General features: G+C 37.2%; 1 protein-coding gene across 4 annotated transcripts in view; it reads right to left on the bottom strand.

The window, feature by feature from the left end:
- Window positions 1–747: 747 nt before the first annotated feature.
- The window catches only part of GRM8 (glutamate metabotropic receptor 8), a 741,710-nt gene continuing 717,974 nt past the window's right edge, over window positions 748–24,483 (bottom strand). For 3 of the 4 annotated variants that reach the window (XM_082694091.1, XM_082694089.1, XM_082694090.1), the window contains exons 10-11: window positions 7,538–7,784; window positions 748–1,320 (exon numbers count right to left, since the gene is read on the bottom strand). In XM_082694091.1, the coding sequence (XP_082550217.1) occupies window positions 1,271–1,320; window positions 7,538–7,784 (297 nt within the window). In that variant the 3' untranslated portion in view covers window positions 748–1,270. Of the gene's footprint in view, window positions 1,321–7,482; window positions 7,785–24,483 lie in introns of all 4 variants that reach the window. The other variant, XM_082694092.1, reaches the window with a different exon arrangement.

Genomic DNA, 24,483 nt, shown 5'->3' with positions numbered 1-24,483 from the left:
TGGATGTCTGGGATCATGTAGCATTGAGGAGCCCCTGACAAAAATGGTAACAGATTTGAAAGCCTTTAACAGGCTCCTATATCCATCCTAGCATGGTTTATTAGCATGACATAGGCTTCCTGTTTTTCTCTCTTTAATGATACTGTGCTATGAACCAACGAATGTTTTCATTTGGAAAATAAGAAAGCATTGACATGTTATCTGAACTGTGGTTTCTTTAGAGATGCCAAGGGAATAGATATGCTAATTCTGTGCTTTGAGAAATGTACTGGGTAAGGCCCATTACTTCACTGATTTCAATGGATACCAGGCCCAGGTAAGAAAAGGTTAATAGCACATATTTTGAAATATTTCACTGTGTGAAAGTTTTGACTTAGAACATGGAGAATTTCAGTGACCCTTACATATACTTTTGACGGTGATTTTCATATTACATTCTCCATAGTAACGTTTAACTCATCATTAGTTAATTAGAATACTTGAAGCAATTTACCTCAAGCTCTTGCTTGATTCTTCATAAAAAAAGCAATTACGATGAAAAGTTACCACATAAATTTTGAAATACTCACAGAATCTTACACAAATAATGCTTTATCATAGAGGAATAAAAGACAGCTTCTTCATACACACATGAATGTACAAAGACACAGTCCTTAGGGAAATCATCAGGAGTTTACAGCAAAAGTGCCAACTGGAATGAGTATTCCTTGGCTTTAAAACTGGAACGAAACAACTCTCAACATTTGCAAAACATTCCTTTATTATTAGAAATAAATTATTTGTATAAAAAATTGCATGCGTCAACCATTGCATTTATTTTTAGCACAACCCAGGGCTTCAGTCCGGTCAGCCATTACAAGAAACAGAGTCATTGTCTTATACAAGTTGAACAAGGCGGGACAGGAATGGGAGTTCTCACAATCACAGAAAAATACTTACAAGAATAACATCAGACATGGTTTATTTCAACAGCATTTTTTTTTTTTCACAAGCTAACATTAGTTTTCCTTTTGTGATTTTTTTTTTTAACTGCTTATGAGTAAGCAATACTTTAGCTTGACACTCATTGGTTGTACTGTATAAAATGGGTTTTTTTTTCACTCTGTTATTGATACTTTTGGCTCATGGCTACTTTGTGTTCCTTACAAGATTGACTATTGATTTGATTGATTGTAGTCTACAGAGATCTCCAGGAGTGAGTTTTGGCGGTGTCATGTTTATTGTTTAAGATCACGTACCAGATTTCTTCATATTGTACCATTTCCCTGTTTCAGATTGAATGATTGCTGTAGCTGATATATGTTGTCTTAGTCGAGGAAGCTGTTAAGACAAATGAAGACAAATTAATAGTATATCAAAATAAATTATTTTGCTAAAATGATTTTAAAAATTAAATCCTATAATCAGTATTTTTATGATACTCCGTTTTTACAATGTTAGGTATTTTTTAAACCATGTGGTAGGAATTCAGTGATCACAGGAATAATAATGCAGCAACAGTTTTAATCCATAAAACCACTAGTCTTACTTAGAGTATTTAGCAGATAACCAAAAATGGAAAAGTTCAAATCATATTAAATTCAGGTGAAATTCAACTTAAATGTATGTTTTGACTAACAAAGATACACAGTATGAAAAATGAAAGAGCACATAAATTATCTATCCCTCAAAAGACAAAAAAAATGTTTTTTTACAACTTTAGTTAAAGACCTAAATTCTTTGAGTCTGATTTGATAAGCAAAACCAGGCAAGAAATTGTAACTAGTTGTGCTTTGAAAATGAATATTTTCCATTTAAAAACAAATAATAGTTTTAATTTTTTAGTATTTATTTAGAGAGGGGGAGAGGAAGAGAGAGAGGAGCAGAGAGAAAGAAACGTAAGCAGACTCCACACCAGGTGCAGAGCATGATGTGGGGCTCGATCTCAAGACCCTGAGATCATGATCTGTGCTGAAATTGAGAGTCGGACCCTTAACTGACTGAGACACCCGTGTGCCCCTTAAAAACAAATAATACTTTTAGACTCTAGAAGTGAACATAGTAAAATATGAGGAACATAGAATATTTGTAAATATGTGTATTGCTAATACATATTTATGCTCCGACTTCAGCCAAAGGGTACAAATGAAGATGTTTAAAAACTCAAAGACTTTAAAACTTTAAAAACTTTAAAAGACTCAAAGAAGGAAATATGCATTTAATTGTTCTGGTACCAACTCACTATAAAGTAAAACTTATTACTGTAAGATTATTAGAAAGATATGAATAACAAAATATTCTAAGTCAAATTCATACTCATACTTTCATTTTCCGAGAATGTAAACTTAAATCCAAGTAATACCTTTGGTTCTTTTTGGAAAGATGTGATAGAATAAATCTCTGTTCTAAAATTCAAATGTGATGTCCTATTTTTCAGGGGAGTTCTGGAGTGCATAATCATAAGAAGAAAAATATGAAAAAATGCTACACATGTATGTATTTCACCACATAAATCCAATTCAGAATGAAACAGATTTTTAGGTAATTGTTTAGTTTTTGACTGTTAAATAAGCAAATTATAAAGCTTTTCCTCTGGAGGCACAGGACTGGCAATCAGACTCATTCCATTTTAGTTCACGTCAACATCATAATTGACAGAACAAGTTCTTACCTGAGGCTGAGATCACATAAAGTTCACAATCACAAAAATAAATGCAGCGAGGCTAAGGAAGTGCTAATCAAGCATGTTTTTACTATTTTTGATTTCATTGAATATTATGAGCCTCATGCCAAAAATAGCTGACATATCTGCTTCTCTTATCTGCATTGTTCACACTTCTAGAAGGGTTATTACTGTGGCACACGGAAAGGAAGTAGGTTTTAGACCTGGTTTCGAACTACATTCTTTTCCCTACAAAATGAGTTTATAAAAAGATCTGTGAACCAAGTCACTGGGCCTTAGTTTCATCGCTGGTCCCAAATCCACAACATTGGGGTTTTGTGAGAATGGAGGTGGCGTAGGTTTGTGGGGGAGCAGCTGTGTCTGGCATAACAAATATGGAATCCTATTTTCCTATTCACCCCTTCCATAAAGCTAAACGTCTGTGATGTTCAGTTTGGTGTGAAGTGAAACACAATGATTTTTATGCTTGTGTACTTTTTTTTTTAAGTTTTTAACAATTTCTAAAAATATAATGCTCTCATATACTTCTAAATTCCCTGTAAGAAACAAAATCTGTAGTTCAACTACTTTTTAAAGGACTTTCATATAGTCTTTAAAAAAAGATGAAGAAAAATGGTCCTACAAGTTAGAAGAACGACCCTTAAAATGATGGTTCACTGTCCTGCTCTATTCAGTATCTTCAATAGTGGCTCAACATGTAGGAAATATTTATCAAGTTTGTAGATAGCTTGAAAGAAAAATTATGGAACAAATAGAGGAACTAGAGCCAAAAGACCTTGAAGAAAATGATATTCAGAAGACGTTCATTTAACAGAAGGTGATTTGGATCAGACCATTCAAGGATCGTTCCAACTTTGAGACTCTATAGCCAATTAAAGACTCATACTTCATTTTTTGAACTCTTCAAAGTTATCCCCAGGGAAAAAGATGGTAGAATTCTACTGAGAACTCTGACTATAATTTACAAAAGGAAAGTCATCTTAATTTTTCTAATGGTTAGAAAAAGAGATGCAAGGCTATGGACAGAGATGATTTAGTCATTGGGAAAATGGTGATGCGGGACAAACCGTGAAAGGCAGAAGTCTTGTGAGAAACTTTATCCTGGATGTTATTACAGAACGAAATAGATCAGAGATGTACGTGTGAGCTACTAGGGAGTTTTTACAGCGGCGATGAATATACTTAGGTGACAATCCGTTTTGGAATACAGCAATAGTGAATTGCCTTGTGGACACCACACTGTGTTCATAAGCGAGAGAAAGCATTTCCACCCCCAGCAGCAGCTGTTTTCATGAATTATTCATGAACTCAGCTTAAGGAATACCATGTTACAGCATTTGTTAATTGGGTGCAGTTGATAAATTCATGCACATCAACTTTGTTCCTAACTCCCTTTCCACACACTTTTATGAAACAACGCTTGACCTTTTTTTATGTGAAATGTAGTACTCTGCAAATTCAGTAATTAACATGGACTCACTGGTCTCCCTTCCGGCTTCATGTTACTTGTATTTATTCTGCGGAGATTTTGAAGCTTTAAAACCTTAAATATGTGGCCAGAATTTCTGGCATTAGCAAGTAATCTTTAAGATGAAAGTTTCTAAGTGTAATGGACCTAGAGAGCTCCATGGCCGAGAAGGAAAAGCATCGCATGTACATCATAAATACATGGCTAATTGATTAAAAAAAAAATCCCAACAATGGAGTAGCAGCCATAATTACTCAAATTATTCACATATTAAACAAGAAGAAGAAAGAGGGATGCTAAAACAGTTTTTGAATTTTAAGTCTTTTCTATTAATGATAGAGCAATCTACATTTTCAAGGCAGCAATGACACTTCTGCCTTATTTATATGGTGACTTGTAGTTTACAAAACACTTTCACCCATGTCACTGTAATGGTGACTTGTCACAAGTCTCACAGCAGGAGGTATGAGAATGCAGCAACATGGACACTATTCCAATGGGTTAACCAGCCCTCGATTTACTGAGAAGAGACTCTACCCATGTCCAGAGTAAGCTTTTTTTTTTTTTAAGATTTTATTCACTTATTTGACAGAGACACAGTGAGAGAGGCAACACAAGCAGGGGGAGTGGGAGAGGGAGAATCAGGCTTCCCGCTGAGCAGGGATCCTAATGCAGGGCTCGATCCCAGGACCCTGGGATCATGACCTGAGCTGAAGGCAGATGCTTAATGACTGAGCCACCCAGGAGCCTCACAGAGGAGGCATTTTAAATCTGAGGAGGCATGGGGTGCCTGGGTGGCTCACTCTGTTGAGCAGTAGTCTCTTGATTTATGCTGGGGTCATGATCTTGGGGTCCTGGGACCAAGCCCCACATCAGGCTCCATGCTCAGCACAGAGTCTACTTGAGGATTCTCTCTCCCTCTCCCTCTGCCTCTACCCTTGCTTGAGGAAAAAAATCTGAGGAGGCACAGTTCTAGGTACAGCTGGAGGACAAAGGCTTTCCCAGTATTCAGACCTACTTCTGAAGACATAAGACACACTTTTAGACGAAAAAGACTGCATTTAAGTTATTAGGGTTATTGACACACTTTTAGGGAGTGTGATTTTAGAAGACTCTTGCCTCACTATTATATGTCATTGAGGTAACAGGGACACAGGTAGGCCATGACACCTGGTGATGCAAGGGAACAAAGATCAACAGTGGTTCCTGCAGTGGATTGTGGGAGGATGTGTGAAGATTCCATGTGCTCTCTCTCCTGAATGTGTCACTTCATCTGGACCCAATTTATTAAAATCCAAACTATGTAAAAGATGAATATACCAAATTTGCCAAAGTACAATTTAACCACCTTTCAGGTAGTAACTGACTTTATCTTGATTCACCTTTTGAACTTTCTTTTACCTTACAGAAGGAGCACCTGACTCCTACAGCATATTACAGACTAACCTTCTACACAGGCCCCACATTTATGCTCTCTCATTCTTATTTCAGAGAAGATAGGGAAATGCATGCTTGCTATATAATTTCCACTTCAGTGTCAACAGAAAATAATAGAAGGAAAACAAAACACAAGAGACTTAATTCTGTTGAATATGGGATTAGTCTTTATCAGTGCTGGGAATATTACTCTTCAGGGAACGTATGTATTTTTTAAAAGCATGGGAAAATTTATTAATTCCCCCCCACCACCACCACTTTCCAGAAGTGAGTCTGGGGTGACTGGTATTTATTTCAATGTCTGTTTAGTTGTTCCCATTTGCAACCATGTTACCTGAAGGTTTTTAGACTGTTGTTAAAACCAAGTCCAGCTATAGGCTCTGGTGAGTTGTAGCAAGAAACGGCGACAGCTGGCCAACAGCAGTTTCCCGGAATCTTAGGACAGGTTTTAACTGTCTGCACTGATGTTTTCAAGGTAGAAAAACACAGATAAAATTCTGCCTTCACATCACACGCATTGGACTCTGACACCTTTGATAGTAGTTATAGTGCATCTTTTACGACAAGACCAAATAGGCCCATTATTACTAAATTGCTTACCTATAATCAGAGATGATTATAATGATTTGTTATCAAAACCTGTTTTTATCGTGACTTCTCTTGCAGTTTTTCAAGGTTTCATGTTTGCAGAAAGGTGAATACATGGGGAGTGTTTGTGGAATTCTTAAAAGTCTTCTTTATGTACAAATGACTAAATTTGGTTATTAGTGAGCTGAAGGCCATCTTGCCATAAAAATCTGACCAATAATTCCAAGAAGTCTGATAGTAATTGTAGCCAATAAACTTAACTGATCAATACTTATCTTCTAAGCCATTTCTGCATATGGGACATTAGAATAGACAATGTTCATCTGGAAATCTTGATGTAAGGAAAGGTTTATGTTATAATAATTATATTAGATAAAATCTACACTTAATCTTCCCTGTATTTCATGTCAGAAGTACAGAGAATAGGGAACACAGCCTGTTGGAGGAATCTGAGAGGAAGAACGTATTTCTGCATCTGGTTTTATCCTTAATTATTAAATAGGTATGTTGTATTTCCAAAAAACAGGAAGCCTGAGGTCTAATGCAGGAATTTTAGCTTTCATATCTTTTTGATCCGTCTACAGAAACTACTAATGTAAAAATTGTAGTGTTTTGTTTTTACCATACTCAGCTACCTGATATTTTACAATACAAATCTTCAGCCTATTTGCTACTCTTCCTTAGATACCAAAATAGACCAGTTAAACTCTACTGGATTAGTTTGGCGCTGGTGTGTTGTTATCATGTGCTCCTTCAGGGGTGACTACAGAGAAGAAGAAGGAAGGTCAGGAGGGGACAAGTGGATTGGTGGCTGACAGGAAGGACCCTATTTTCAGGGTCATGAGGCTTTCAGAGAAGAGCTCTATTTTAATATATCCAAGAAGGGTCCACTAGGGGGAAATAAGTATTAACTATGATTTAACCCAACATGTTGGCTCATTCGTTTTCTCATTTCCCTAAATACCGTATCATTTATTTGTGTCAGGTCTTTGAGCAACCAATAAACCAATAAAGAACCACCAATATTGAACTAACAAAGATCGAAGAGTAGTTCCTAAGTGCTAAAAGAAAAAATATGTAGAAGATAGTTCCAAGCTTCAGATGCTTGGTAATGCCTCAAAGGGGAGCCACAAGAGTCATACTTTGTAAAAGAGATTTTGTGTGCATGGTCACACTCTGGATAGGAGCCATTCGCCTTGAAATCATTGGGTTCTAACCAAATGGTTCTAGGTGCCGTGACAGTCTCACAGTGTGCCAGTGAGTAGCGCCATGCCCCTGGAACCATGTCGCAGAGTCCCCGAGACTAGAAGAAGAATGTTCAACGTACATCTATTAGGAAGTGCTCCCGCTCTTGGCCATCGGAAAGTCTACAGATGACTTACTGTTGGTTTCAAGACTCTCACAGAGTTCGCTTTTCACCTCTCCATTTGGTCTGTCATTTCCTTTTTGGATCAGTTTGCTTTGCATGGTGGCAGCTGTCACCACGGCCTTGAAGCTCCTCTTGCGTTTTTGAACGTTCTGCTCTGGATGAAAAATTATAATATAAACCTTGGGCATGTACAGCATGCCCAGAGACACCGAAGCACTTAAACTCATGGAGACAGTAAGTGTCGTTGTCTGGATGTACATCTGAGGGGAGGAAAAAAGAAAGAATCAATGTTGGTGAGCCTGATCTAACATCAAACAGCACAACCATTGTCTATAATGATTGCAGCTTCTCTGCTCAGGGTGCATGAGAAGGGACGTAGAGAAATTGCCCTAAATAATAGTCAAACAATTCTTTATCCCTACCTGCAAATATGGGTAAAGTTGTCTTGTTTATGGACCCTAATTCCTTAAAACAAACACAAACAATTAAGCTGATGAAGTTTTGTTTCCTTTTTTAGATTATAATTAAACATATATAAGAAAGGGAACAAAGCCATTCTGGACAAAGTCTAACATTTTATGACCTACATTCCTTCTTCAGAGAGGTGTTATTGTTTTTAACAATAAACTTAACCTAGCAGGTTATAGTGGAAACTGAGTGGGAGTGAAATATTCCAGAATATCACTATTGCCCAACATTGCTTAACTAATGCTAGTATTTGCATCTTCATATCATGACTTAATTTCAGCTATCAAACCTGATAAACCTCATAAGCATGCCATACAGGCTTGATATTTTTATTTATTTATTTATTTTGAAGGTTTTATTTATTTATTTGACAGAGACAGACATCAAGAGAGGGAACAGAAGCAGAGGGAGTGGGAGAAGGAGAAGCAGGCTTCCAACTGAGCAGGGAACTCTATGCAGGGCTCCATCCCAGGACCCCTGGGATCGTGACCTGAGCAAGCCAAAGGCAGATGCTTAATGACTGAGCCACCCAGGCACCCCCAGTCTTGATTTTTTAACACAACCCACCCCAAGGACAATTCCAGAGGGTTTCTCAATGGTGGCATCATATCAAAGTAAACATGGGTGCTTTAACAAAATACATGACTCTCCTCCAAAATTTAAATATGCCCTCTGGGCATAGTGTTCCGACATCTGCATTTTAAAAACTCTCCTCCTATGCTCAGATCCTTACACTTACTGCACTGAAATTGGCTGCTCTGGTACTTAGAAAGAACAGTTTTCTGCAAGATTCTTCTTCCTAGAATGTAGAGGTCAACAAGCTGAAAAAACCAAACCTAAAATCACTTTGGCTTTTTCATTATGGTATGAAAATAGACTTGATAGCATTTTAATCCTTTTTTTTTTTTAAATTTCTCACTGTTATTTATAACTGAAACAGAAATTGTGCATTTAGGGTATGCAACTTGATGTTTTGATAAACAAATATACTGTGAAATGATCTTTGCTCTCAAGTAATTAACATATCCATCACCTCGCCTAGTTACCACTTTCTTTCATTGTTTCTTTTTAATTTTTTGTGCCGAGAATGCCTAAGATCAACCCTCTTAGTAAATTCCCAGTCCATAGCACAGTATTATAAACTTAGTTGCTATGATGCATATTAGATTCCCACAACTTACCCAAGCATAACTGAAACTGAATGTGTTTTGACCAACATCTCTCCATTTCCTCCTTCCTCTCCCACTGGCAAAACACTGTTCTACCCTCTGCTTCGATGAATCTGTTTAGGATTCTACATGTAAGTGAATCATGCAGTATTTATCTTTCTGTGTCTGGCTAATTTCACTTGGCATCGTGTCCTCCAGGTTCATCCATGTGGATGCAAACGGCGGGATTTCCTTCTTTTTAAAGAATGAATAATATTCCATTGTAGGTATATATCATATCTTTAAAAATAAAAACCTTTGACCTACTTCCAGTTTTCATGTCCTGAGCTCAAAATATAGTGTCCTCCAAATAACTTGGAATACTGAGGCCACAAAGAAGTTCTTAGAGGTCCCCTTCCTCCTATCTTGGATCCTTGTTAGTATCTCTTCACTCTAACCATGTCTCTGAAAATGTAAAGTTGTCACATTGTATCAGGCAATCCAAAGAACCCAAACTAATTGTATCTTTTTAAATAAAGGATCAAAAGCCACCCACCTTCAAAAATAATCAGTGAATTGAATCAGTGCTTCTCTTAACAGAGGGCAAGGCTGTAAGGTCAAGATCTGTCCAAACAATAAGAACTTGTTACTAGTACTGAGAGACTATCCTTGTCATGAAATCACACCATAAGGGTGACTAAGTTTACTGTTCATCTACCACTAAGGCTGTCCTTTGCACAAGACCTCATTGTGAGTATGGAAATACCTTCCAATAAGGTGATATAGATGGCTTTGTTTCAAAGTTCACTTCCTCCAGGAAGTCCTCCGTGATAAAACTTAACTTAATGATAATGTTATAATGGTGTCTTATTATACTTCTAAGCACTGATGCATTGAAAAATCCATAAAGTGGATCACTTACTGATGCATAATTATGTAATTATAACTGTGATTTATATGTAGTTATAACTAATTTATATGAACTTTTTAGTAACTTATGAAATGCCCAACTAGGGTATAAACTTCCTTAGAGACTATAATCTATATTCTTTTACTTATAAACCTCTAAGAAACTATACAAGATTCTACACACAAAAACTACTGGAAAACTCAGTATTCTTAGGTATATAAAGATCTTCACAAAGATTAGATTTCCACAAGATCTGATTTACACAAATCATACAGAGTATGCCTTCCAAATTTTTCCACTTTGTCAAATTAACATCGCTATGGCTATAACATAGGGTGGAAGATATTTTAAGTAAGAAACACAAAGTGATGAGGTATGAATCCAGATTCTGGGTTCGGCTAATACATATTAGCTACAATAGAGACATGATTCAAATACATTCCTCAACAAAGTGATAAATTACTACACATCATGACCTCTCCTGCCAATAAGTGAAATCCTGTGTTAAATTTGAGAGAACCAAGGATCTACTACAATTAAGAAAGTCCTGATAAAATATGGATATGTGCCTTCAAAACCCCCCCCGAAGCTTTGCCATCTACTTTTAAGCAACTTATTATGAATACTTATAAACTTCAAAGTGTTAGTTAATCCTCTCTAAGTTTCTCCTTACTCTCCAGTTAGCATTTCTTCAGAAAGCCTATGCAGAAAATAGGCTCTAAAGAAAGGACATTAAAGTAGGGAAATGATGCCCCAAATGCAAACTACAGACATAAATATCCCAAAGCCACTCAAATAGGCAACCATTAGTTTTGTCCCAGTCAGCCCCTGCCGACTCAATTTAGCTTAAAAAACAAACAAACCAACCAAAAAACCTCTAGAGGTCAAACAGACATAAAATGATGGGAACACCCACACTGATTAACTTGATTCTTTTTATAAATCTTAATCTGTTGGTCTTGCTAAAATGTATACTACTAGTCCAAATAATATTTAATTACCTTTCTATTTTGAAAACCTTGCAATTTTTCTCTGCTACCATGAATATAAATGGTAATTTTTTCCCTGATTCAGAATCATTTCTGTAATATATAATAATTTAATCTTATTAAATATTAGGCATGAAGAAGATTCTGGACTGCTAGTTTCCATATTAAATATTTTACTGTAAACCAACTCAATGGAAGATATAATAAACAAAGACATGAGGATTAGATAGTACTATGCTTAGTGTCCAGGCTTTCCTCCAGATACTATGCTTTCAAAGTATACCAAAGGCCAATTTTACTTATGTAAAGTTAAAACAGCATTTGAAAAATTTTCATGTGAAGTTAATACAGAAAAAGCATATATACAGAACTGTACCCTAAAATCCCAAACCTTAGAGTGGCCCAGCATTTGTTACAAGGCATTGCGCTGTGAGTAAACTAAATTTTTGAGCTTCATCTCTGAATATTTAATGAAATGAAAAAGTCATATATACATAAACCCAGTGAAAACAACAGCAAAACACACAAAGAAATAAAAATGCCACCTGTTCTCACTGTAGAGAAACTAAATCTTCAGCATCATGCATTCCAAACATCTTCCATATTTAAAAATAAATGTAGAAATTATATCAGAAGATTGAAAATGAGCATCTGATTCCAAAAAACTCATGGATTTTGTATAGCTATAGAAAATTCTAATTATCTGAGCCATGTAAGAAAGGAACACCACTGCTTTTGTTTCTGTTTTTAAGATTTTGTTGTTGTTTTTGTTGTTTAAGTTTTTGTTTTTAAGATAAAGAAGTTTATAGAAAATTCTGGAGTTGCCTTGTGGGTGGTAAAAGCCTCAAGTCAACCCACCAGGTGACACTGTAAACTCTAATAAAACGTCCCTGGCAATTGGACAGCTGTGTGATCTTATTTTCCTTTCTGACCTTTAATTTCTTACCTATGGAGTTTGGGGAAAATAATACTTTTCTCATAGAAGGGTTACAGGGTGGAATGACATAATCTTTATAAAACACCTCAAAGGTACCAAACAGCAGTAGCTCAACAAAGATCATTTACCCTATGGCTTCGAATCTAAAAGAACATTAACAAAGCATCCTTCCAGGTACCCAGGATAAAGAGAGGGGGCCTACCAGTCAGTTACCCAAAGCAGTATTGTTTAGTGACTACCTGACTGCTATGCTCTAACTCTACAATGTCAAGGAAAAGGCTTTTATAATCTTCAAAGTAGGCAGAATAAAATTTTGCCCAAAAGTCAACGCTATTTGCCGATGTCAAGGCTATATTCACTGTCTGTGCTACAGTTCTAGAATAACACACTGGCTCTCTGCATCAAAGTTCCAGTGAGTTACAAAGTTCCAGTGAGTTACAGCTCACCAGAAAGCAGAAGAGAACAATGTTAACTCCCTAGAAGCAACATAAATCCATTGAGAGAGGCTGACAATAGTACTGGATCTGCTAATGTAACTTCTTTTTTCCAACTTTTTTTTTTAATGCCCCACCTTCTGCCCCCTGTCCCTCTAAAATATTAATAACTGGAGGAAGGGGAGTATCTTTTCTGTTATTACCCACTGGTAGCCTCTCACTTCCTCTACTTCCATACCCCCCGAGATATTTTGAACCTGAAAGAGTCAGATGCATTGAAACAGATTTAAATGATCCCTGGAGAAGCCAGGAAGGGCTGGCACAGTGGGGCACAATACCACGACACCTGTGCTGGGACCTACTCTAGTAAGTCTTCTTTCTCCATAGCGGTCATTTGTGCACACCCAGGGTCTCCTGGTCATGGCCTGGAATCATTAATGACTCTGGGAAGAATTGAGGAGGGAGGAGATTGTATTACTTCAGGGAAAAGCTCAGTCTTCTACCTGCACAGCAAACGCCAGAGACTCGGATATCCAACCTGGTAACTTTTCAACCCCTTAGTAACTAAGTGACCTATTATGAGACCTAAAACCCAAGGCAAGTTTGTGCCATCTGAAAAGAAACAAATTCATTATTTACTCCTGAATATTTCTGCCTTGTCTTGGATGGTTGAATCTCACTTTTTGCTATAGTCTGCCAGATTCTGTTTGGCTGCTTTACATGTAGTCTGACCCATGAGAAAGCTATGTTAACACTTACAGCCTGCCTTTCTCTGCTTCTATTACCTATCCCCTCATCTGTGTGTCCCTCGAAGTGGCACCTGAGTCCAGAAATAAATTTTCTTTTCCTTTTCAGCTGGGCTTCAGTCAGTGGACCTCAAAATCTCATTACTAGATGTTATTAAAAAAAATGTTTTTTTTTTAAACAGACAAGTTAATAAAGCAATTGTGCAGTTTCCTTGTGGTGGTAAAAGCCTCAAATCAACCAATCATGCAACATCCAAACTCCACTAAAACTCCCATGGCAACTGGGTACAACAAACATCAAGACAACAATCCAACTCTTCCGGCTGAGCCTAGATACCAGTGAGCTATCACCAAGTCGCTACCAAACATTTTACCATTGTTTCTGTTTTGTATATTTCAACTTGTTGGTTTCTTCTACTTAGCCAATTCTGAGGGATCTTCCTCATCTCTGTATCATTTTTATATTGACATACCCCAGACCTCAGTCCTTAAGTATTTATCTATTTATCCGTCCGTCCATCCATCCATCCATCCATCCATCCATCCATCACTCTGTCCTCATTGCTCTCCTGACAATCACACTTGGCATTACAGCCTTAAACCAGGACAGGGTCCCTGAGTGAGCTACCTGAATACACAAGTTCTTTTACTCAGAAGTCCCTTCATACTTGATTTAATGCTCTGCTGTCACTGTTCTGAAATTCTTAATAATTTTTGAATAAGTAGACCTGCATTTTCATTTCACGGGGCCCTACAGATAATATACGTAGCTCTGCCTTGGAAAACTATTTACATGCTGACTAATTCCAGACTTCCTGAGGAAATCTAATCACTTTCTGGGTATTCCCCTTGGATGTCTGATTTGTAAAACTAACAAGCATATGACACCATCTTCATTCCTAAACCTACTCTGCTAGTCATCTTCTTTATTTGAATTCCATCATTAATCTTCCAAGGGACAAAGGCTTTGAAATTGTCCTTGACTCCTCTCTTACACTCTTTATCTATGAAGAATCCTATTGATTCCACCTTCAACTTTTGTCCAGATGGATCATTTTCTACTACCTCTGCTGGAACTACATTGGTCTTAGCCAACATCATCTCTCATTTGGGTTATCACAAAAGCTCTCCTATTGACTTCTCTTTTCCCCATACTCCTCCTGTCTGCTCATCAGATTGATCTTTATACAGCAGACAGAATAATCCTATTATTCATAAGTCAGGTCATCCCTACTCTCCAAATGTTACAATGACTTCCCATTGATGGTGTGCGGACATGGCCCACAAGGTACTCTGAACTGATAGGGCTTTCCTTTTTCCCTCATGCATTCTCTTCCCGCCATACTGGCCTCCTGGGTGATCCTGCAGCATACCAACCGTGATTGTGATTTGGGGCTTTTATATTTGAAAACTCGCTCTTTCATTTCCTTTAGTTTTTTTCCTGACCCGTTCTTTCTAGAAAAATCTCTCCGAAACACGATCAAATACTATAATTCCCATCCTCCGCCAGCAATCTTTGGTTTTATTTTAATCCTCAGCATCTAACATTTTCTAGCATAAAAATCTATATACTTTACTAATTTGTGTATTGTTTATTTCCCTTAATTAGAATAAAAATTCCATGACTCCATGAGTACAGGAATTTTTACCTGTTTTGTTTGCTGCTACAAACTCAACCTAGGAACGTTGGCTGGATGTTGGCATACATTTGCTACATTCTTTCGGATGGTATAGGACCTTACTCTTGAATTTGCCATTTAAAGGAAATGACTCACATAGTTTCAAGAGGGAAACAATAAATCAGAACCTAAAGCTGGGAAATAGAACATGTCTCAAATCAACATCTAGGCTGAGACAGAAACTCTTAGATGGATAAGCATGATGCTCTTTGAAACTGTACATATGGTAATATTGTTTGCAACTTAGCAACAGACAATATAAATTAAAAGTCAATGGTCTCCACTTGGAAATAGGAGAGCTCTGGCTCAGCCCTGGATCCCTTCCCAACATAAGAACATTATAACCAAGGATAATCCACTCACAGTATTTATAAGCTTCCACAGACATAATTCAAAGGACTTTAGAAGACAATCAGTGTAAAATATTGGCACCGCACCTGGAGTATAGTCATCAGTAAGCGATATTTACTATTGTCCTAACAACCTTGACCCTATGTTCTATTCATCGCCCTTTATTCCTCACACAGTAAGATTTAACAGGACTGCTCTCTCAAAATCAGCCTCAAGATTTTTAGCCTTTTATTTTTTTTTTAAAGTTATTTATTTATTTGAGGGAGCAAGCATGAGTAGGGGAGGGGCAGAGGGAGAGGGAGAAGCAGACTCCCTGCTCAGCAAGGAGCCTGACTCCATGGGGTTCCATCCTAGGACCCTGGGATCATGACCTGAGCTGAAGTCAGACACTTAGCTGGTTGGGCCAACCTGGTGCCCTGATTTTGAGCCCTTTAAATAAAGAACACACAAATGTACACACACAAGAGACAGGCACAAAATATCTGCTTAAATGGAAATATGCCTTATGCTAGGGTCAGCACATTCAAAGACTCATTGTCTAGTTTCATTTTGGGAAAAAGCACCATTCTGAGGGTTGTGCTTCTCCTGTCAGATAGAAATCAGTGTTGCTGATCCACCCACAGGTCAGAGACATTACACTGTTGTTTTCATTAGAAGAAATGGAGCTGGTTTGCTCTGAACCATTTGCAGACTCCCATCACATCCCCTTTTGTCCAGGACTCATGTTAAAAATGAAGAGTCAAATCAAAGGACAAAACCTATGGTTGCAGAACTGGGCTGGTTCACACAGGAGGTCTAAATCCTTAACCTTGGGCTTATTGGGAATGGTGGGAACCAGATGCACAGAATAATAAAGCATCAACCAACAAGTAGAATATCAGCTCTGCCAAGGGTAGAAAAGGACAAGTGGAAGCCAACTCATGATCTTCTAAAGAGGAATAACAGATAATGGATTTAAAAGGAGTGTTTATAATTAAATATACATGATATTTAATATTGGGTTAGTAATTTAGAGTAATTTGTTTTTTATTGAAGTCTAATAGACATTTTGTAAGGTGGATGTTTTAAGGTAGAGCATGATTAAATAACATGTCATTAATTTTCAATTATTCTACATAAGTATTATTTACAGAAACATAATAAAAAATGATTTCCCAAACAATGGTGTCACATTTTCTACTGTGACAGGCAAATGAATATGAGTCATCTGCTTGCTGGGTGTTTATTGGCTTCTCTTTTATAGGTACTTTTCTCCACATATTCCTTCATGGATGGACTCCTGCTTCCATGCTGCCTTTTAATGCTTTCTCACTTTGCAACAGCATGATCAGAACTAAGGATAACAGTAATGGAGACACCTTTGATTATAATGATTTGAACAGTATCTATTTGAACAGATACAAAATATAATAAACATAATATTAACCAATAAGCTCAAAGAAAGAAGCAAGGGAGGGAAACAATTACTATGAGAATGAAATTTATCCATGAGCTATATAACCATAGATATTTTTTCTTGGCAGTCAGGGATAACGAAAATACTTTGAATCCTATAGCTATCATTGTTTGGAGATAGAAGTTTTTTTGGAATTTAAATTAGAGGAGAAATTTATTATTTAGACTGCATTACCGAAGGAAATTTAGTAACATTACAGAAATGGGTTCGATAATAATTTTGTAAAAGATAACAAATCTTTGCTTATCTAGATACTTCCCAGATAAACCTTTCTAATGCCAAAACAATTACATCAGTACCTTAGTGCAGGAACTTTTGTGAAGGCATAAGATGTTATAGAGATGTTATTATCTTTTTCCTGGTGGTATTACATTATATAGTAAGTAAGAACCAAGAGGAATGATGTTATGGCTGAAATGCATCCTCCACAAAATTCACGTGTCAAATTCCTAACCCTAAGTGACAATATTTGGAGATAGAGTCTTTAAAGAGGTAATCTAATGAAAATGAGGTCTTTAGGGTGTTCCTTGATCTAATCTGATGGGTGTCCTTAGAAGAGGACATGAAGACCAATTCAGGGATGTGTATGTGTGCAGAGGGAAGAACTGCCAAGGGTACAAAAAGAAGGCAGCCATCCGAAAGTCAGTGGGAGAGAGGCATCAGAAGAAACCAAAACTGTCCACACTGTGATCTGTGACTTCTAGTCTCCAGAACCATAAGAAAATAAACTTATATTAAGCCATCCTGCCCATGGTACTTTGTTATGTCAGCCCTAGCACATTAAACACAAATGGAGAACTAGCACCACTCAAAGAGTTCTAAAATTTCTGTCCCTCTAAATTGTTTGCTCTTGAACAGTATCTCACATTTCTGATTTGATTGAAGAGGTGAGTTTGGGAACTACACAATAATTACAACCACAATATCTATTAGTGATTGAGGGTAAGATATCAGCATTATGCCAAGTTTTTTATGCACATTAACCCCTCAATCTTTTTTTTTTTTTTTTAAATTCAGGAGTGGGAGTGGGTCTGTTTTAGAGAATTTTTTAAAATACTGTTTTCAAAGTTCCGCAACTCATAAAGATAAAGCTGAGGCTTAAACTGAGGTCTGTCTTACTGGAAAGCCCATCTGCTGATACACACAATGGCTCTGCCAGATCCCCAGTGATGTGAAAGAGAAAGATTAGTATCGTTTGAATCTTCACCAATTTGGAAAATCATCCCTCTTCTGACAGAATTGGGCCACATTTCTTAAAAATTAAGAAATTCAGTCAAAGCCCCTGAATTAATACTTAACTGAGATTCAGAGGATTTTTTTATTTGTTTTGCTTTGTTTTTAAAGACTGCTATTGTTGGCCAGCTACTTTCTTCATAAACTTCACCATGGAGCCTAGAGAAGCTTCTTCTTAGGATTATATCTTGTTGAACTTAACAGAATCATCAAGCTGGAAATATGAACCCAAAGAGCTGGATACATTAATTTTTCTAAGTCAAGATATTTAGCATTTGCTCTGGCCAGAGCAGAGAGGTACCTGATGGGACCACTGGCCACCAGAGGGGACAAACTGCCAGTGCACTGTTCCCACATGGACACCACTCCATTTCTCAGCCACCAGACACAGGCTCTGGACAACACAGTAGGCAGAACACTGGGAATCGCAAATACAGATAAATAGACAACCAAGAATTAGCAAATACTTATGGAGAACCCATACTATGAAAGAGAACCATCAAACTCTTCAAAGAGAATAATAAAAACCCAAGGAAAGAGATCCAATAGAGTTAATGCAAGAAGACTTTAGAGGTAAAATTAATTATCTTTGGAAAGTTTTGAAAGAATAATGTGTCCAGAAAAAGTATCAAATCAATATCATAGAAGTTAACATTTTAACATTTTTATCATTAAAATGAAAACCTCTAAAGATGAAGGACTTCTGATTCTGGCTATGAAGGACTAGCTATAATCAAACCAAGCCACCCACTGAGAATAACTATTAAAGAATCATAAGGTTAAAAAAGAAAGAAAGAATGTTTGGAGGCATCAGAGAAGAACCAAGGCAGTCAGGACCCAAGAGACCAAGATCCTAGGAAGGGAAAAAAAGAAAACACCAACCTTGGTGTGAGTCAGGTGTTCTCCATTGCTTTTATCCTTAAGGAATGTGTTGATTCCGTGTATGAGTGTTGGAGGGCAGAAATCTTTAGAAAAACTTTTCAGCAGTCTCATGGGGCTAGGGAGAGAAAAACTGGAATTCAGAGTTACCAATGCAGCCAGGATTTGAGCCCCCAGGATTTTAGGGTACTACAGAGAAGCCAAACCTGGTTTTTTACATCAGTTTTTTTTTTTTTTCTTGAGACTTTGCTGAATCCTAAATGTGAGAAGTAACAGGCAAAAAAAAAAAAAAAAAAAAATCAATCATAGGTTAGATTCAGAGGCTAAAAAGCTGTATGTATTCAACTGCATCATGATGCCAGAGAAAAAAGTTGGAATTCAGGTCCACTAATTAGGATGGGTAATCATAAACATGTTGGACTTTTACATATTATATCTGAAGAGATATCCCCCGGGATAAAAGAAATATCAAAAATAGACAAACCTAAAGAAAGCCCAAAACCTAGCTTCAAATGGTCCCAATCCCAGATTATATCAAAGTGAAATGCCTCTACTTAAATTGCTGTCTAGTAGAAAATTGAAGCTTCTCGGGGGAAAAATGAATCTATAACATCTACATTTTTAAAAAATGTACAGTGTTGGGGGTTCACTGAAAGATTACTGACCAGGCAAGCCAGGACACAGGAACAAATGACCAAAGCCAAGGGGGAAAAAGCAGAAGGTGGAAGGAATACCAAAAGTGATGTAGATACCGGGCTTCTCAGGCAGAAGTTTCCAAAAACTTGAACAGAAATATATTGAAGAAAATAGATAACTGGAATATGTATATTTTAGGACTGGAATATACATATTTCAAAACTAAAAAAGTTACAGGACTGAAAAATATCATAATTGAATTCAATAGACGAGTTTCACGATGGATTAGGTACAGTTCAAGAAAGACATGACTAGTGAACTGAAAGACAGCTCAGTGGCAAATGTCCATATCGAAGCATGGAGATTATAATTAAGAATTTAAAAATACAGAAAATGTGATTAGAGATGTATCAAACATCATACAAAATTTGAATGTACATGAATTTGGAGTCCCAGAAAAAAAGAGAGATATAACTGGTAAAAAGAAAAACACTTGAAGAGATACTGGCCAAGAATTTTCGAAACCTAACAAGATCATCTGTTAAATTGCACAGAGAAGATTTACCGCAGGACCACATTCCTGGTAGTCTTCACAAATTTCAAAGGATGGAGATATGGAGAACGTTATCTGACTAATGTGGAATTAGCATGCAAGATAGAATTAGGCTGGGGATAAATAACAAAAGACAGAGAAAAGCTCCAAATTATTGAAAATTAAAAGCACATTTCAAAATCACTTGTAAATCAAAGAAGAACCAACAGTGAAAATTAGAAAATATTTTGAACTGAATAATAAGATATAACATATCAAAAGTTGTGAGATAGAGCTAAAGCAGGTAATACATATTAGAAAAGATCCTGCTGTGCAGGGGCGCAGATTCTTTTAAAATTTTTTCTAGGTCACCCTTAAATTTTAAACATACTTTTTTTTTTGGGGGGGGGGCTAACAACACCTAAAACTAGGTAAGTGATTTATTTTGTTGTGTTTATACTATGTTTTGCTCCTTGTTCTCCTGGTTAGCCTTATGAGCAGTTTGTTACCATGTCTTTTCATACAATTTTTGATTTGTTGATTGTTCTCTGTTTTGCATTTATTTCTTATTGCATTGATTTTTATCTTTCATCTTTATACTTTCTTCCTTGTATCGTCATTGGATTTAATGTCTCTCTCCAGTTGCGTGAGGTAGATACAGCATGATTGAAACACCCAACAATCACAGCCTAAAGAAGTTGTAGGTATCTAATGACAATCAGTGAAAGGTGGCGAATGTCTTTAACGGGCTTATGCTCTTTGGTCACCACAAAAAGTTCCTCTTCCTACAGATCATTCCATAAACTCTGTGGTGGGAAAAAGAGCTTGAGAGTTCTACAATCCCACCTAAAAACTGAGAAACCTTGTCTAGCTGTAACAGAGGCCTGTACTCTGAATGATGCTTCTGGAAACTAACTCAAGGTCCTTCCCCCAGGAGTGCTAGCCAGCCACCAGGACTATTTCTTGACATTCATCTTCTCCTGTTGGTAGTGCTGCAAATGATGTAAGTTAACGCAAGAGACTTGTGAAGAACGAGCTCGAACCAAGAATCTCATAAAGCATATTCCAGGGCCGACAATCACTCAGAAATCCCAAACACCTAAATCTCCTGGAATGGTGAACCCAGAAGGTAACCCAGGTTTCTCCCCCTTCCGAAAAGCATAGTACCAACATTGGCTTCATTGATATGCGGGAGGATATGAATCAGGAGGCGGCTGATTTCATTTTGGCTGCACTCAGATCAGCAGCTTGGGCTCTGAATGGCCTGACTCACCTGCCTCTGAGCCTCCTCCTCCGGGGGCCCTCCGTTGTTCTCTCAGACTAACACCACCGGATTACCCTTGTCACCGTCAATCAGCTTTCTAAAGAATGCAGCTCTGATATTAAACATTCGAGTGATCCATCAAGCAGACGACTGGAATCTTCTTGAAACTCACCCAGCTTTTCGCTCCCTCATCTATAAACCAGCTGTGGAGTGCTCTGTAATACGTGTTCCGCCACCATCTCCTGGATAGCGCCAGCTCTCCTCCCTGCCTCCACGCGGTGGCCTTGACGGAAACTCCTCTCTTCCTAAGAAGATTGTTTTCCCTCCAGTGTCTCACGTGATGGCTGTTTTTATTCCCTTTATCCATATCCCTTAGGAAGACAATAGGGTTAGGGCAGGTCTTCCTCCCCGTTGCTGCTTCTGGATCATTATGGACTCATCCCTCTCCTCAGATATCTTGCCTTACGAACGATCACAACATTCATCTCTATATCCTTTGCCATCTCCTTCCTGCGCGGGCCATCATCTATCTTTTCCCTGGAGGGTCTAGCGGTGGCTCACAGCCTTGCTCTCTGGGTCGGGCAGTGTGGTTATTTTGGATAAACTTTACACCCATGTACATGATGGTTCCATCCCCCTGATCTATAGTCCAGATTATTTCCCTTATCATCCTCATTTCTCATGATGTTTTCCATGACTCCATCCATCTCGGCCCCTCCCACTCATGATCACAGCCCGGATCTTTCGATAGTCTTTTTAGTTTCTTGTCATAAAAGCTGTAAAATACTTTTGGTTTAATATACGGGATTTTGATAAGAGATTATTCACATTATCTTATATTTTTCTTTAAGTCATTCCATTTTTCACATAGAATAAGTAGAGAGTTATATTCCCAGGCTTCAGGGATGTGAGCACTGTTGGCCAGGTGTGACAAGTAGCTAATATCCTAGAGGGATGGGCATTTCTCATTTCTCACAATGCAGGTTTCTGCAAGGAAATGGCTTGCCAGACAGCTTATTAAGGTACCAGAATTAATGCAAATGTGTACAGGGATCTTTCATAATAAAACTGGTTATGACTTGTTCCAAGTGTTCTAAAATTAGGCTGTTAGCTTGATTATACTTCACTGTGATAGAAGGTGGACTTTTCCAAGTGGGAAAATACTCCTATTTTCCTAAATAAGAAAGTACTACAACTTGTATTTTCCTAAATAACAAAAAAGTAAACCCAGCTATTATCAAATAAAGTATGTGCAGTTATAATAGCTGTTTTATACATTATAGTGTCAACATTTTAAATGTTTTATATTCAGAAAATGACTTTACATGTGTAGTTTTTTGTGTTAATTATGAACATCACAACAACAATACTTACTACAGTTTTCATTGCAGAAGTTCTATTAGATGATGTATTAAATAAACTTTTATGGATGGCATAAAGACAATCACCATATGTACTATGGTATGTATACATATCAATTATAAATGGGATTTTGGAACATAAACTATTTTTAAGTTGGAGGACCATCTGGATGCTATTATTAAAACTGTGCTCCTAAGAGTATGAGTAGAGAATTATGCGGACAAATTATCCCATTGGTAAATCTGATAGATTGAGTTCCAAATATGTTCAAACTATTGATGCTTCAGACTTCAGAATAACTGTACCCAAATGAAACCTTATTGTCATGGAGGAAACAGCACTCAGTACTTTCTCTTTTAATGTTATGGAAAAAAATATACCTGTATTCTTTTTTCTTTTATTACTTTTACCAAACAACTTTAGGTACAAAGTTATAAATATAGTAGCTTACCAAGGAAAACATTTTGAGAAGAAAAAAAAAAGACATTTTTAATCGGGACAATGGGTGTGGCAGAGGTATCAAAATGAGTGTTCCTTCTTCCTTTATTTGCAATTGTTTCTGGGAAGTTCCTGATCAGTCAGGGACACTTGACCAGGAACAGTGCAGCCTTGTAACTAGTTTTCAACCAATATCATGTGAAAGTAAAGGGACAATGTCATAAAAGGGTTTTACAGAATTTATTAAAAGAAAATATGAAGCGTGTGTACTCTCTCCATAGCTCTTTCCCTTTTTGCTGACTGGGTGTTTAAGCTAATGAGACACTAGAGGGTAGTCACACTACAGGATGGGATAAACAGGGGTCCCTGAATCACCACATGGAGGAGAGCAGCCAGTCAACGAGAAACAGCCTCAGACTGTTATTGGGAAAGAAAGTTGTGTACTCAAAGCATTCACTTTGAGTTCTATTTCTACAGGTGATAGATTTGAACCGACCAAGTAGTTAGTCAGTCCCTCTGGCAAATGTGTGATGGCTGAGCAGGGTGAAGGATAATGTCTATGGCTATGTCAGAGAAACGAATTTACAGTATCCTCAGATGGATTGTAACAATCGACCTTGAGAACATCATTACCATGTTCTAACAAAGTGTCTAGTCTATCAAATAAAATCCCAAGCCATTAAATTTATTCCTAGGTTCAGTGACCTCGGTCTTTGGTTAGGAAAAGAAAGAACCAAGCTAGGTTTTCTATTAAATTTTCAAGGAAGAATCATTTCAGGCACTTTATATAGGTTTCAGGACCTGAGGGAGTTTATAGGAAAGTAAGCCTATATAACTCAGCACTTCCAAAAGGAAGTTGGACTGTCAAATTAACAGTCTAAAATTCCAAAGTCAGCAACTTTGCACCTGTGCTTGATGTACAGCTTTCTCTTTTGACCTCTTTCCTTTAGCTAGTCTACATCTAATACTGCCTCTAACCACTTCCTTGTCACTGGAAACACCTATTGCCAATCTCTGAATACCTAAAAAATAAATAAATAAGCTACACAATTATGATTGAGAACTCTTCTCTTGCACAGTAAACTTTTCCAAGTTCTAGAACTTCTTTTTTTTAAAAAAATATTTATACTTTGTTTTGATTGCAAAGACTTCCCTTGGTGTCCTTCTCAACTCATGAATTCCTATTATATACTGTTGCCCTTAATTATTTACTCCACTCTTCCCTATACCATGATTACACATATTACTCCTGGGGGAAGGAATTTCTTCTCCATTTCATCCTTATTAAGGTTCATCATTGATACGTTTTAAACAATGAGTTGTGAACAGATACGATGTATCTGTATGCTTGAGCTGAAGAAGCTTTAAGCATCATTGAGTGGTTGGTTCTTGCTCTTCTCTCTGCCAGGAGAATGGTATATTCTAGACAGAGGCCATCCTTTAGCAGTGCAACTGTAAATCCCTGACAAACTACACAGGTGAGAAATAAACCACTGT

This window comes from Mustela nivalis (assembly GCF_964662115.1).
Source record: "Mustela nivalis genome assembly, chromosome: 12".
In the NCBI taxonomy this organism is placed as follows: Eukaryota; Metazoa; Chordata; class Mammalia; order Carnivora; family Mustelidae; genus Mustela; species Mustela nivalis.
This window is presented reverse-complemented; position numbering and strand designations above follow the sequence as displayed.